This window comes from Camponotus vicinus, unplaced genomic scaffold (assembly GCF_025532165.1).
Source record: "Camponotus vicinus isolate PSW18456_S1 unplaced genomic scaffold, iyCamVici1.0 SCAF_1, whole genome shotgun sequence".
In the NCBI taxonomy this organism is placed as follows: domain Eukaryota; kingdom Metazoa; phylum Arthropoda; class Insecta; order Hymenoptera; family Formicidae; genus Camponotus; species Camponotus vicinus.
The window spans coordinates 2,646,433-2,659,051 of record NW_028141945.1 but is presented as its reverse complement, the minus strand read 5'-3'; the positions used below and the strand labels follow the sequence as shown (position 1 = coordinate 2,659,051).

Here is a 12,619-nt window from a genome sequence, read left to right as displayed (position 1 = left end):
GCTCTCAGGGAACGAGTCTTTTTATTACCCTATTAATCCCAACTAGCGCCTTATTTTTAAATTAACATTTTTATCTCCCCAGAAAACAAGCTTCTCTACCATCGTCCTCCCGCGGCCCCTTGCCTATCGTTGGCCCTTTGTTTTTTCACGCGTCTTTCGTCCTCTCCCTCACCCCTTGTCTTATTCTCTTTTTCACTAGATCCCTCGTTCCGCCTGCCATCTTTATCTCCCTCCGACGGCACTCGTAAAGCACAAGATTATAGAGCTGAATTCTATTATCGTGGGCGGCTAGCGAACTGGAGCCAGTAAAGAGCAGCTTTCACGATATCATTAAGTATGCTTGCAATGGTGATACCGGAATCCATCGCGGTTTTCATACATTAAAAACAACAAACTTTCGAGATATCAGAAATTCATACATGGCTATCTTAAAACAATATTTATCGGTATTAAATCAAGAAACTTTTCTTCTCTTTTTGAATTATCGCTCGAGCGATCAAGTGCTTAAATGCAAAATGCATACGATTCTTTATCGTGGGGAAAGTATATGATAAAATTAATTAAAAAAACAAATCATTAAAATAAAAGAGTATGAGAAAAGTTAAGAATCTGGTAAATAAAATAATGACACGTTATATGGAATCTTTCGTATACTAATTGTTCGAAAACCGAAATATCATTTCGCTTAAAAATTATTCGCAAGTAAAATCCGCATTTTTCAATATGTTGTAAATTCGCAAATTCGAATTTAACGGGCGTCGAGAAACTTCTCGAGATGTCTATTTTTCAGAAAAACTCGATCGTTCGTATTATCTCCAATTTTTTTGGAGCATAAGAAACGCGTGTCATAAACAGTGACAATAACAACGTCAACCGTCGACAAAATCAGCGCGACGCACGGGCATGCGCGCCCATACGTCACGAACAGCTGATTGCCAATCAGCTGTTCTAAAAAGACTGCGCGCATGGCAACCGCGAAAAAGCCGACGTCAGGCCTCATCGGCGGCCAATTACGCGCGGCGCCATGAGGTCACCGCTAAACAATCAAATTTATTGGGCCACGTCGCAACGGGCCCAAAATTCCGCTCGCCTTTATAACGGGCACCGCACGCGAGCAAGCGAAGTCTCGCACTTTTTGTCAAACCGCTCAGTTAAAACCGCTCCGCATAGTAAAAACCGCTTATAACGACCGCTTATTCTCTTGGACTTTCCGCAATCTTTGTATCAAACCGCTGATCAACCGCATTACACGACCGCTTACGACTTTGGACAACGCATTTTTCTCGCTCTTGTGTCTCTACACCGCTCGCGATACCGCTCGCGAAACCGCGCTCACTTTGTTACACCGCTGTTTCGATAATCGAAATCACTGCACTAAACACTTGTCTTTTAATTTTGACTTCAATAAACGTCAGTCTTTTGTGTGAACGAGGCGCACTTTTTTCGCTTAACGACCTTCCGGTCCTATCAACGCACTGTCGGATTCGCTCGCGAACATTTCTGGTCCTTCGAGCCGGATTAACATCCGCCTCCGCAGTTCGTGGGTGAAATTCACGTGTGTCGTCCAGTGCGCGAACCTGAACAGAAAGACAATTAGTGAAGATGAGTGCCGATTTGAAGGCGTTGCTGGAGGCGCAGAATGATGTCCACGGGCGAATGTCTCGCTCCGTGGACAATCTGCGCAAGATGGGAGTCTCAAACATCACCGCCGAAGCCATCCAAGCTCGCCTCCACCTCCTCGAGACGCTGTGGAACAAGTTTGAGGCCCAGCACGAACTCATCAGGACAGCGCTGAAAGATAAATATCTCGAGAGTGAGTACGCAAAAGCTGATTTTATTGACATTGCGGAGTCAACTTACGTGACACAGCGGAGCACGTTAGTCGGATACGCGAACAAACTAAAAAGCGAGCCGCCCAGCGTGCCGAAGACCGAGGCTTACCAGGAGCACGCGCTCAAGACATCGTTGCCGCGGATAAAGCTCCAGACGTTCTCTGGCGCGTACGGAGACTGGCCAGCGTTTCGCGACATCTTCCTGTCCATTATAGGAGACAATCCGTCTATCTCTGACGTGGAAAAGCTCCACTACCTCCGTACCAGCTTACAAGGTCCTGCGGAAAAATTAATCCGGTCATTACCGATTGTCGGGGGCAATTATGAGCGGGCGTGGACGATTCTGAGCTCGCATTACGAGAACAAACGGGAACTCATTCGCGCTAACTTCGCCGCTTATACCGCCGTGCCAAAAATGAAAGCCGCAACCGCCGACGAGTTAAGTCGCCTCTATAACGCCGCCACGACTGCCATCAACGCTCAGGAGAGCATCGATAGGCCCATTGCCACGCACGGGATGGACCTTTTCAATCACCTGCTCGTCGATCGATTCGATCCGCAAACTCGGATGGAATGGGAGTCCTCCATACGCGGTTCCGTCGATCCGCCGAGTAATGCCGTCCTGATGGGTTTCATGTCCGAGCAGATCCTCACACTCAACGCCGTGCATCCGAACTCCGTTGCGAAATCCGGAGGAGCTTCCAAATCCGCGAAATCGCATTTCGTGAAGCGCACATCCGACTCCTCGACGTGCGCAGCATGCAAGGGCAAGCACTCCCTTATGCAATGCACGGAATTCAGGTCGAAAACCGCGAGCGACAGAAAGAACTTCGTGGAAGCAAACAAACTGTGCTTCAACTGCCTTGGCAATCACTTCCTCGCCAAGTGTCAGTCGGTGAAGACTTGCTTCACGTGCAAGTCACCACACCATACGCTACTCCACGACGCGTACGCACAATCCGACGGAGCGAGTTCTCTGTCCACCACGCGACTCGCATCGGATCGCAAGGCGATCCTTCTCGCCACCGCACGCGTCAACATCACGGACCACTTGGGAAGACCTCACGCCGTCCGTGCGCTGATCGACCAGGGGTCAGAAGTTTCCCTGGTCTCAGAAGCTCTGGCGCAACGCTTGCGTCTGCCGCGAAGTCACTCTTCAATGTCCGTCGCCGGCATTGGAGGAGCATCCGGAGCAACGCGTGGAAAGTTATCCTTGAGCCTCTCCTCTGGGGTGACCGGAGCAACCCTTCAGGTACTAGCGTACGTTCTTCCGCGCCTCTCGTCGTACCAGGGACCCATCTTGCGAAGCAGCTTCACTTGGCCACACATTCGCGGCCTTTCCCTGGCGGATCCGCAGTATCTCGATCGAGATCCGATAGAAATACTGCTCGGCGCAGACGTATACTCCGCCGTACTTCAAGATGGGCTCCGCAAGGGACGCAAGGACGAGCCCATCGCTCAGCGGACCTCGCTCGGCTGGATCTTGTCTGGAGGTCACAAGGCCACGCTCCAGAGCAGCCATACCTCGCACCAGTGCTCCATCGACCACGAGTTGAACGACCTGGTGCAGCTGTTTTGGGAGCAAGAAAAAGAGACCGCCGCTCCCGTCGCTCTCACCGCCGAAGAGAAGAGGTGCGAAGACCTCTTCACCCGTGAGCACGCACGCACCAGCACCGGACGGTACGTTGTGAGACTGCCGTTCGCTGGAGCACCGCCCTCTCTCACCGAGACCCGCAAGCCGGCCGAACGTCTGCTCAACGCCATGGAGCGCCGCTGCTCCAAGGACGCTCGATTCGGCGATCTTTACCGCAGCTTCATGCAGGAGTATGAAGACCTGCAACATATGGAAGTCGTAAACACCTCATCCGAACAAGAAAACACCGCTAAGTGCTACTTACCGCATCACGGAGTGCTGCGGGAAACGAGCACATCAACGAAGCTCAGGGTCGTCTTCAACGGCTCGCAGCTCTCGATCTCGGGCGCGTCCCTCAACGTCAACTTGTTGACGGGCGCCAACCTCCTGCCAGTCCTCGCCGACGTGCTCCTTCGTTGGCGTTGGCACCGCTATGTCTTTGTGACGGACATCGAAAAGATGTACCGCCAAATCCTTATCCATCAGGAGGACCGCGACCACCAGCGGATACTCTGGCGGCACCGAGTCACCGACGACGTCCGCGAGTACCGCCTACGAACGGTCACGTATGGCTTGGCTTGCGCGCCATTTCTCGCCATACGGACCCTACACCAGCTAGCTGACGACGAGGGTTCGCGATTTCCGCGCGGAGCGGTAGCACTACGCCGCGATACTTACGTGGACGACGTCGTCACCGGAGCAAGCACCATCTCGGAGGCCACCACGTTGCAGCGGGAGCTACGCGGTCTTTGCACGGCGGGCGGGTTTCCGCTCAGGAAGTGGGGGGCCAACAACCTCGGTATCCTGTCTGGAGTCCCACCAGAACACCGGATCACCAGCTCACCGCACTCGTGGTCCCACGAAAGCCACGCTACACTGGGCCTCCACTGGCACCCGGCCAGTGATCACTTCACTTTCTCGGTGCAAGCGCGTCACTTCACCGAGTTCACAAAAAGACGCGTTCTGTCCGAGACCGCACGGCTGTTTGATCCTCTAGGGTGGCTCACTCCGGTCACAATGCGAGCTAAAATTTTGATCCAGTCCGCCTGGCTGAAGAAGCTGGACTGGGACGCTCCTCTTCCGTCGGCAGACGCCCTGTCCTGGAAGAACCTCCTCTCTGATCTTCCGCGCCTGAACGAGATCAGGGTATCTCGCTGGTTAGGCAGTGACGGACCACACACACAAACCGAACTCCATGGGTTCGCCGACGCCTCGGAGCGAGGATACGCCGCGGTGGTGTACCTCCGCTCCGCCACCGAATGGCACACCGCAGTTCACCTGCTGGCTGCCAAAGGCAAGGTCGCCCCCGTGAAGCCGGTGTCCTTGCCTCGACTCGAGTTGTGCGCGGCCACCCTCCTGACGAATCTCACTGCTCACACGCGCACTCTCCTGGGTTTGCCCACAGCGCCAGTCTTCCTGTGGTCTGACTCCAGGGTAGCGCTGAGCTGGATCCAGGGGCATGCCTCCCGCTGGAAGACCTACGTGGCCAACAGGGTGTCACAGATCCAGGTCCAACTGCCCGACGCTCGATGGCGGCATGTGCCGGGAAAGGACAATCCGGCCGACTGCGCCTCCCGAGGAATCCAACCGGGTGACTTGATCGGCCATCCGCTCTGGTGGACCGGACCATCCTGGCTGCGGAGTGACAAGGCACTTTGGCCGAGCGACGACTGCGTCTTGCCAAACTTGGAGGTGCCGGAGCAACGAGCCGCCGGCTCGCTCAATACCTCCGTCAAGGCCATCACCGAGCCAGAACTCATTCTCCGTTTCTCGTCCTTGCACCGGCTACTCAGGGTGACGGCCTGGTGTCTTCGTTGGCGCAAAATCGCACGGAAAATGCACAACGTCACAGACGTCGCACAAACTCTGGAGCCACGCGAAATCGAAGACGCACTTTTACGATGGGCTCGAACTTCGCAGGCACTGCACTACACAACCGAGGTCTCATCACTGAGCAGAGGACGTGCTTTGCCACCACGGAGTCCGCTCACCAAGCTGAGCCCCTATCTGGACGACAGCGGCACAATGCGAGTCGGAGGCCGTCTCAAACACGCCGTCCTGTCTCACGATGAACGGCACCCAATCATCATTCCGCCGGACTCCTGGATGGCTGGGCTCCTGGTGGATTCCTGCCATCGTAGGACTCTACATGGAGGAGTGCAGCTCACCCTCGGGCTACTGCGCCAACGGTTTTGGATCCCGCGAGGTCGAGCCATCGTCAAGAAGTCCATCCAGCGATGCGTCACGTGCACCCGATGGCGAGCCACCGCACCGCAGCCACTGATGGGCAACCTTCCCCAGGAGCGAGTGACTCCGGCGCGTCCATTTTTGCGTACCGGAGTCGACTACGCCGGTCCGATCCTCATCCGGACCAGCAAGGGGCGCGGCCATCGAGCAAACAAAGGCTTCATCTCTGTATTTGTTTGTCTTAGTTCCAAGGCTGTTCACCTCGAGGTCGTCTCCGACTACACGGCTGAGGCGTTCCTGGCTGCCTTCCGTCGCTTCGTGTCCAGGCGAGGTCTCTGTCACGAGGTGTTCTCGGACTGCGGGACCAACTTCATCGGAGCAAGCCGAGAACTCCGGGAGATGTTCCGAGCCTCAACTACCGACGGCCGTCGCATCGCGCAGGTAGCAGCTTCAGACGGCATTAGGTGGCGGTTTAACCCGCCCGCAGCTCCTCACTTTGGCGGGCTCTGGGAGGCAGCCGTCAAGTCAACGAAGCACCACCTTCGAAGGGTTATCGGCGAGGCAACGCTCACCTTCGAGGAGATGACGACTCTCCTCGCACAGGTGGAGGCGTGCCTCAATTCGCGCCCGCTTCAGCCGCTGACCGACGATCCGGACGACTTGGCGGCACTCACGCCCGGTCACTTCCTGATCGGAGCTCCCCTTCTGGCCGTCCCCGAGCCGTCGCTTGCCACCGAGAGAGAGAACACGCTGTCACGATGGCAGCTTCTTCAAAAAATGCGCGATCACTTTTGGGAACGGTGGTCGCGCGAATATCTTCAGACGCTGGCCTGCAGACCGAAATGGCAGAGGAGCGAGACCGGCCCAAGCGTCGGCGACCTGTGCCTCCTGCGGGCGGAGACAACACCTCCAACCAGGTGGCCACTCGCCCGAATCACGGCACTGCACCCGGGAGACGACGGCGTGACACGCGTGGTCACCGTGCGCACAGCATCCTCGGAGTTCGTTCGGCCACTCGCGAAGATCATCCTCTTGCCAGGAACTGACACCGCAGCATCTCCAACGCACTCGGATTCGTGAGCTCTCACGAAACCCGAACTTTCTTTCATGTCTCATCCACATTGTATAATATTCACTCACATCATGTTTCACGGTATCATAATTCCGGGAATCGTACGCGCTTAATCACATGTAATTATATTAAGGCACATTCGATATTATGCGAGATCCGCGAGCCGCGTCATCAGTCCTTTTTTTTTCTCTGATTTCTCTGTTCTCTCTCTTGCACCACAATTTCACGTTCACGTTAACATTTCACTGCACTCGCGAGATTATTCTCAAATTCACTGTACATTTTCTCATCATTCATCACTGTATAAATCTCTTTACTTCACACGATACTATTCTCGCGAAAGACACGAATAAACTGAACGACACGTGTCTTTGTACTACGTCACGCATTCCATTCATGATCACTATCACCAACTCATCAATCGGACCGTTCGCGACACCTGCCCGCGCCCGAACACATTCGCAAATTTCGTCACGTACTGACGAGGCGGGCGGGATGTTCGAAAACCGAAATATCATTTCGCTTAAAAATTATTCGCAAGTAAAATCCGCATTTTTCAATATGTTGTAAATTCGCAAATTCGAATTTAACGGGCGTCGAGAAACTTCTCGAGATGTCTATTTTTCAGAAAAACTCGATCGTTCGTATTATCTCCAATTTTTTTGGAGCATAAGAAACGCGTGTCATAAACAGTGACAATAACAACGTCAACCGTCGACAAAATCAGCGCGACGCACGGGCATGCGCGCCCATACGTCACGAACAGCTGATTGCCAATCAGCTGTTCTAAAAAGACTGCGCGCATGGCAACCGCGAAAAAGCCGACGTCAGGCCTCATCGGCGGCCAATTACGCGCGGCGCCATGAGGTCACCGCTAAACAATCAAATTTATTGGGCCACGTCGCAACGGGCCCAAAATTCCGCTCGCCTTTATAACGGGCACCGCACGCGAGCAAGCGAAGTCTCGCACTTTTTGTCAAACCGCTCAGTTAAAACCGCTCCGCATAGTAAAAACCGCTTATAACGACCGCTTATTCTCTTGGACTTTCCGCAATCTTTGTATCAAACCGCTGATCAACCGCATTACACGACCGCTTACGACTTTGGACAACGCATTTTTCTCGCTCTTGTGTCTCTACACCGCTCGCGATACCGCTCGCGAAACCGCGCTCACTTTGTTACACCGCTGTTTCGATAATCGAAATCACTGCACTAAACACTTGTCTTTTAATTTTGACTTCAATAAACGTCAGTCTTTTGTGTGAACGAGGCGCACTTTTTTCGCTTAACGACCTTCCGGTCCTATCAACGCACTGTCGGATTCGCTCGCGAACACTAATATAATAATAAAAAAGTACACTTTTTCTGCAACTTCTTATTACAATCCGTTTAATTTCCTCTTATTTTGTTTTTCTTTCTTGTTTTTCCTTTAGCATCTAACTATACTATTATTTCTTTATTTCCGCTTCATTATCCACTCTTCCCGCCAAATAAATTAAATCTTTTTTACAATTTCTTTTTAAATAAAGGAATTATTTTTATTTTGCGTTTTCCTTTAAGGAAAAATAATAAATAAAATAGCTATAATAAATAATAAATAACTATAATAATATCTCTATTTTCCATAAAATTAGTATTTTAAAAATTTATATTTGTGTCAAGTTTTGTTAGGAGTTAATTTTCCTCTTATATATTATATATATATATTTATGTGTATATAATTCTCTGAAAAAACATGTGTACTATATTTCAAAAAATGTATTATAATAATGGATTTAATTTAATTGCACTAAAGTAAGTTTTTGAATAATAAATAATATAAAGTAAGTAAACGCACGCTCGCGCGTAAAATAAATTTGAAAAGATATATATTCCAACTATATTCGTGTTGTTATATTCTGATCACTCATACGTAATAGATTCACCGCAGCGTAGTGGATTCACCGCACAACAAATATATGAGAAAAAAGCAACAAACTCTTTCGTTACAAAAACACCAGTGGCCTGTGAGATATGCAGATAACAATTGTTTAAAAAACATTCCCGTTATTTATCGTTTTGCAAAAAACATAATTTCACGACGGAGAACCGTTTCTATTTGCAAATGTTTGCTCTGCATGAATGCGTCGTACGCACTGGAGGTTTTTATATTCAATGGTAATATGTACAATTTTTTCAACGCTGATAAATATTAAAGATACTAAACTGCACCCACCTAAAATCATTAATTTTCAAGTTTCTACTGTAAACAGTTATTTCCAAATATTTTGTGTATATGTGTGTGTATATATTTTGTATTTTTTATTCAAATCATTATAGATATATATTAAACTTTTTTATTAAAAAAATATCGTGTATGTATTAATAACGTGTTTTTAAAACAAATATATTTATTTTAAAAAATGCAATTTTAAACTTTAATAATTTCTATCATAATTTATACATATTAAATGTAACGATCATGTGTCGTTGGATAATTCCAATTATGCACAGAAATATCTAGTTGCGAAGTATACAAATTGCGTGCATATCTAACAAAATAATATGCATATATCTACCGCCATCTCGGACATGTTTATAGTGACCGGCTATGACGCATGCGAGAAAACAGCCTTCGGCCAAGTCCGAACGGTTAGCCGTGGAATCGGTATACCAAATTGGATATTTTCCACGCCATGGTTCGCTTGGAGGGGTCGGCAGCTCACGATGGAAAAATATCGTCGCCCCCGGCCAGCGTCGAAGACCGGAAACCTCGGTTTCCCGCGATTGGATCGCGCTCTTCGAATATTCGCGTATCGAGAAATGTTCAATTTCCGTTGGCAAAAAGCGGCTGGATACCTTTAATAGCTGCTTCTTGCTCTTCCGTTTCAAACGTAATATCCCCAGTGTGGAAAAGTAGCTTAAAAAGCATCCAGTATAATATTGAGTATTAATTCAACGGCCTTTATTTCAATATTTGAATTCCGCATTTATTACAGTCTTCCAGTAATTTTTTTCATGCTGAATGCACACATATAGAAAATCGATTGCACGTACTGTTCACAATTTCGATTACTACCTGTCTTAATATTTGAGATACAATTATTTGTGTTTATTTTAATTTTCATACCTTGTTTGTCAATCTTAGATCTAAAAAAATGTTTTAACAAATGTATAGTAAATTAAAAATCAAATTATAAATGCGTATGATTAATTATAATTAATTGTGCACAATAAAATAATATTACCAAGTAATAACACAGATATTTTCTATAACACTCTTTAAAGATCATTATCTATTTCTCTATTATTTCTTTAGTATCGCCACTTTTTGTTGTAGGATATTTGTAATCAAGTATTTGTAATCAATCGGGCGTAATCTTCGGATTGGTCTACTTTTATTACTTGTCCAAATCAAACCTCTAGAATTCTAATATATGACATTGCCTTGGAATAGGTGCCACTAATGCTATCAGCTATTGACACAGCCGACAGACTGGCGCTACTAAGAGTTAAGTTTCCCTTCTGACTTATCCTGAAGAGGTTGACTACTATAACTGAATTGATTTTAGATAGTCATCGACAAATCCCCGATGCCCGCCTCTATCTTATAGAATATTATTCTTATACAATGGCGCCGAGGCAAGCTATTAAAAATCAAGAACCACTATTTTAAATATTATCTGACTGCAATTTTATACGTCAAACTAATTATCATAATATTCCCTAATTAATTTATAAATAATAATATTATTATTATTATAGATATTATATATATAATAAATAAGTCTTTTAGGGATGAAAAATATCTACGATATTTTTCATAAAATATTTATGTAATAATGTATAAATTTTAAAATTAAAATTATAATTCTTTTATACAATGTTGTATAATAAAAAGATTTATAAATTATACTATCCACAAATTGTTATTAATCATTTAAATTAAGGTCACAGTTACATTTGTTAACATAATAGAAAAATAGTAATTTTGAAAATATAGTAAAATATTATTTTCGGACGTTACGCCATTGGGGGGGTCGCAGTGTTGGCCTCAAAATAGTATAGCTAAAATGAAGGTTGGTTTTAGGCATCGCATGAGTGTGGGTATAGTTCGAAGTGTTGATATTCTACTAACCTCTGCCATTCGTTCATCTTATACTAACTTTATATTGAGTGCACAAATGCCAAAATTTTTTTACTTTTATTTTGAGATAATATCTAAAATTAATATCCCTTTATGCTTGCTAAAATATATCGAATATTATAATTCTCTTTTTGTGTTATATTAGTCATATTAGTATATTTTTTATTAATATATTATTGTCAGTTACAATAAAGCAAAGACCTACAAAAGAAAATATAGAAGCAGACAATACATGAAATGTAATAGAGGCCGTTTTTGAGGGAGTGAATGAACAGAATCTTGCGAATTAAATTTACGTGACCATGTTGCACACTATGAATATGCAGGGTCTCGTTATTCTACACATACCATTTGAGCAATATGGATATACTCTGCAACATGTTTCTCCTTTCGACGTGCTTTTCTCTATTTTATACTCCCTTTCTTTACTTTTCTATTTATATAAATCCTCTCTTCTTTCAAATACTTATTATTGATTTTATCAGTAACAAAATTATGTTCTATCTCTCATTATTATGTTCTATTAAAAAATTTTAACTTAGCAAATTTTTTTTAAATGTTTATTACGCAATTAATTATCGAAAATAAACTTGAAAATTTGAGAATATCATAAAATTCAAAAAAATATTCAGTAATCCTTAATAATAATTTAATAATGAAATAACTTGCTATGTATATTGTACTAAATTATTTTATGCAAGTATTGAAAAATATTAGAAACTTTTAAAAAAAGTCATTATGTTAAATTAATCCATACGATGAAATTAATAACAAATCATAAAATATAAAATATAAAAAATAAAGAATTTATTTAAAAAATGCAGAAAAATTTAAAAACTTAATAAATATTAAAAATGAAACAGTAATTTATATAAAATATAAAACATATTGAGAAATAAGGTTTTAGAATTTTTCGTACATTTAATTAAATAAACATTGTTGGAAAAATGTTATAACGAAATGTTATAATAAATCTTAATTTTTAATATATAATTAATAACTACAATAATAAAACAGTTATAATATATGAAGCGCATAGTATGCGTTATACTACACTTATATTACAAAAAAATATAAACGAGCAATTTAAAAAGAAATAAATAGTAAGTGTTATGGAATGTGAAGTGAATAATAGAAGATAGTTCGGTCAGAATATAACACTGTGCAAATCAAGATGATCTCTAAGTCTCTAAGTTAGCCCCAGGCAAGCCAATAATTGCAAACAATTACTGTACATCTTCGAACTGACTTTACACAGCTTCAGTAGCTCTGCTTACTACTATAGCGGGAAAACAATTGTCTTTGCGATTCTGCGAGGCCGTTTCTATCTCCGCTTCACAATAGCTCCTCGGAGTTTAGGTAAATGATGGTAGTTGCCACGAAAATTTACTGGCGCAATTTTTCGAATGCCCCCTGCCCTCCAACGTACCCCTTTCTTTTCGTCTTTCTCCGCTCGGCTTTTTCTCTCTATCACGGACGGTAGGAGGGTAAATGATTTCGGAGTAAATTGCTGTGTGGAGAAGGTTAGATTCAACCCCGCCTCCAGACTACCTACCCTTTGATTCTTTCAACATGAAACACGTCCGTGCAGTTAAGGTACAACTCTAGGTCCATGAGAACATTGGAAGAATAGAATAAAGGGACTTTTTTCAACTCATGTTTGAAGTAATGAGTAAAGATTCCAATTACAACAGTAACGAGCAAAATTATAAATATCTTTTCTCAATATCTAAGATTACTCCTTTTTCGCTTTTGTACGTTTATGCATA

At 44.9% G+C, this 12,619-nt stretch overlaps 2 protein-coding genes and 1 long non-coding RNA gene across 12 annotated transcripts in view; 1 reads left to right on the top strand and 2 right to left on the bottom strand.

The window, feature by feature from the left end:
* The window catches only part of LOC145963593 (nucleolysin TIAR), a 423,794-nt gene that overhangs the window by 95,135 nt on the left and 316,040 nt on the right, over positions 1–12,619 (top strand). The window lies entirely within an intron of this gene.
* Positions 1–12,619, bottom strand: part of LOC145963653 (uncharacterized) — a 135,162-nt gene that overhangs the window by 22,896 nt on the left and 99,647 nt on the right. The gene's annotated exons all lie outside the window — the stretch shown is intronic.
* On the bottom strand, positions 665–7,227 carry LOC145970868 (uncharacterized). 3 transcript variants are annotated; one of them, XR_014438649.1, is made up of 3 exons: positions 3,731–7,227; positions 1,861–3,666; positions 665–1,791 (listed from the first exon to the last, which is right to left on the bottom strand). XR_014438649.1 is itself a non-coding variant. In XM_083097899.1 (2 exons), exons 1-2 carry the CDS (start codon positions 3,761–3,763, stop codon positions 3,088–3,090), a joined length of 612 nt encoding a protein of 203 aa, XP_082954025.1. In that variant the 5' UTR covers positions 3,764–7,227; the 3' UTR covers positions 665–3,087. The 3 variants fall into 3 exon arrangements, 1 of the variants encoding a protein (XP_082954025.1); XR_014438651.1 differs by having other exon boundaries at positions 665–2,110; positions 2,368–3,666; XM_083097899.1 differs by having other exon boundaries at positions 665–3,666.

Excerpts from the sequence above, each read along its gene's own strand:
- LOC145970868 (XM_083097899.1), bottom strand. The coding sequence starts at position 3,763 with ATGTGCTCGTTTCCCGCAGCACTCCGTGATGCG. Across the intron at positions 3,667-3,730 it reads CCGCAGCACTCCGTGATGCG|GTCTTCATACTCCTGCATGA; the intron begins GTAAGTAGCACT and ends CATATGTTGCAG.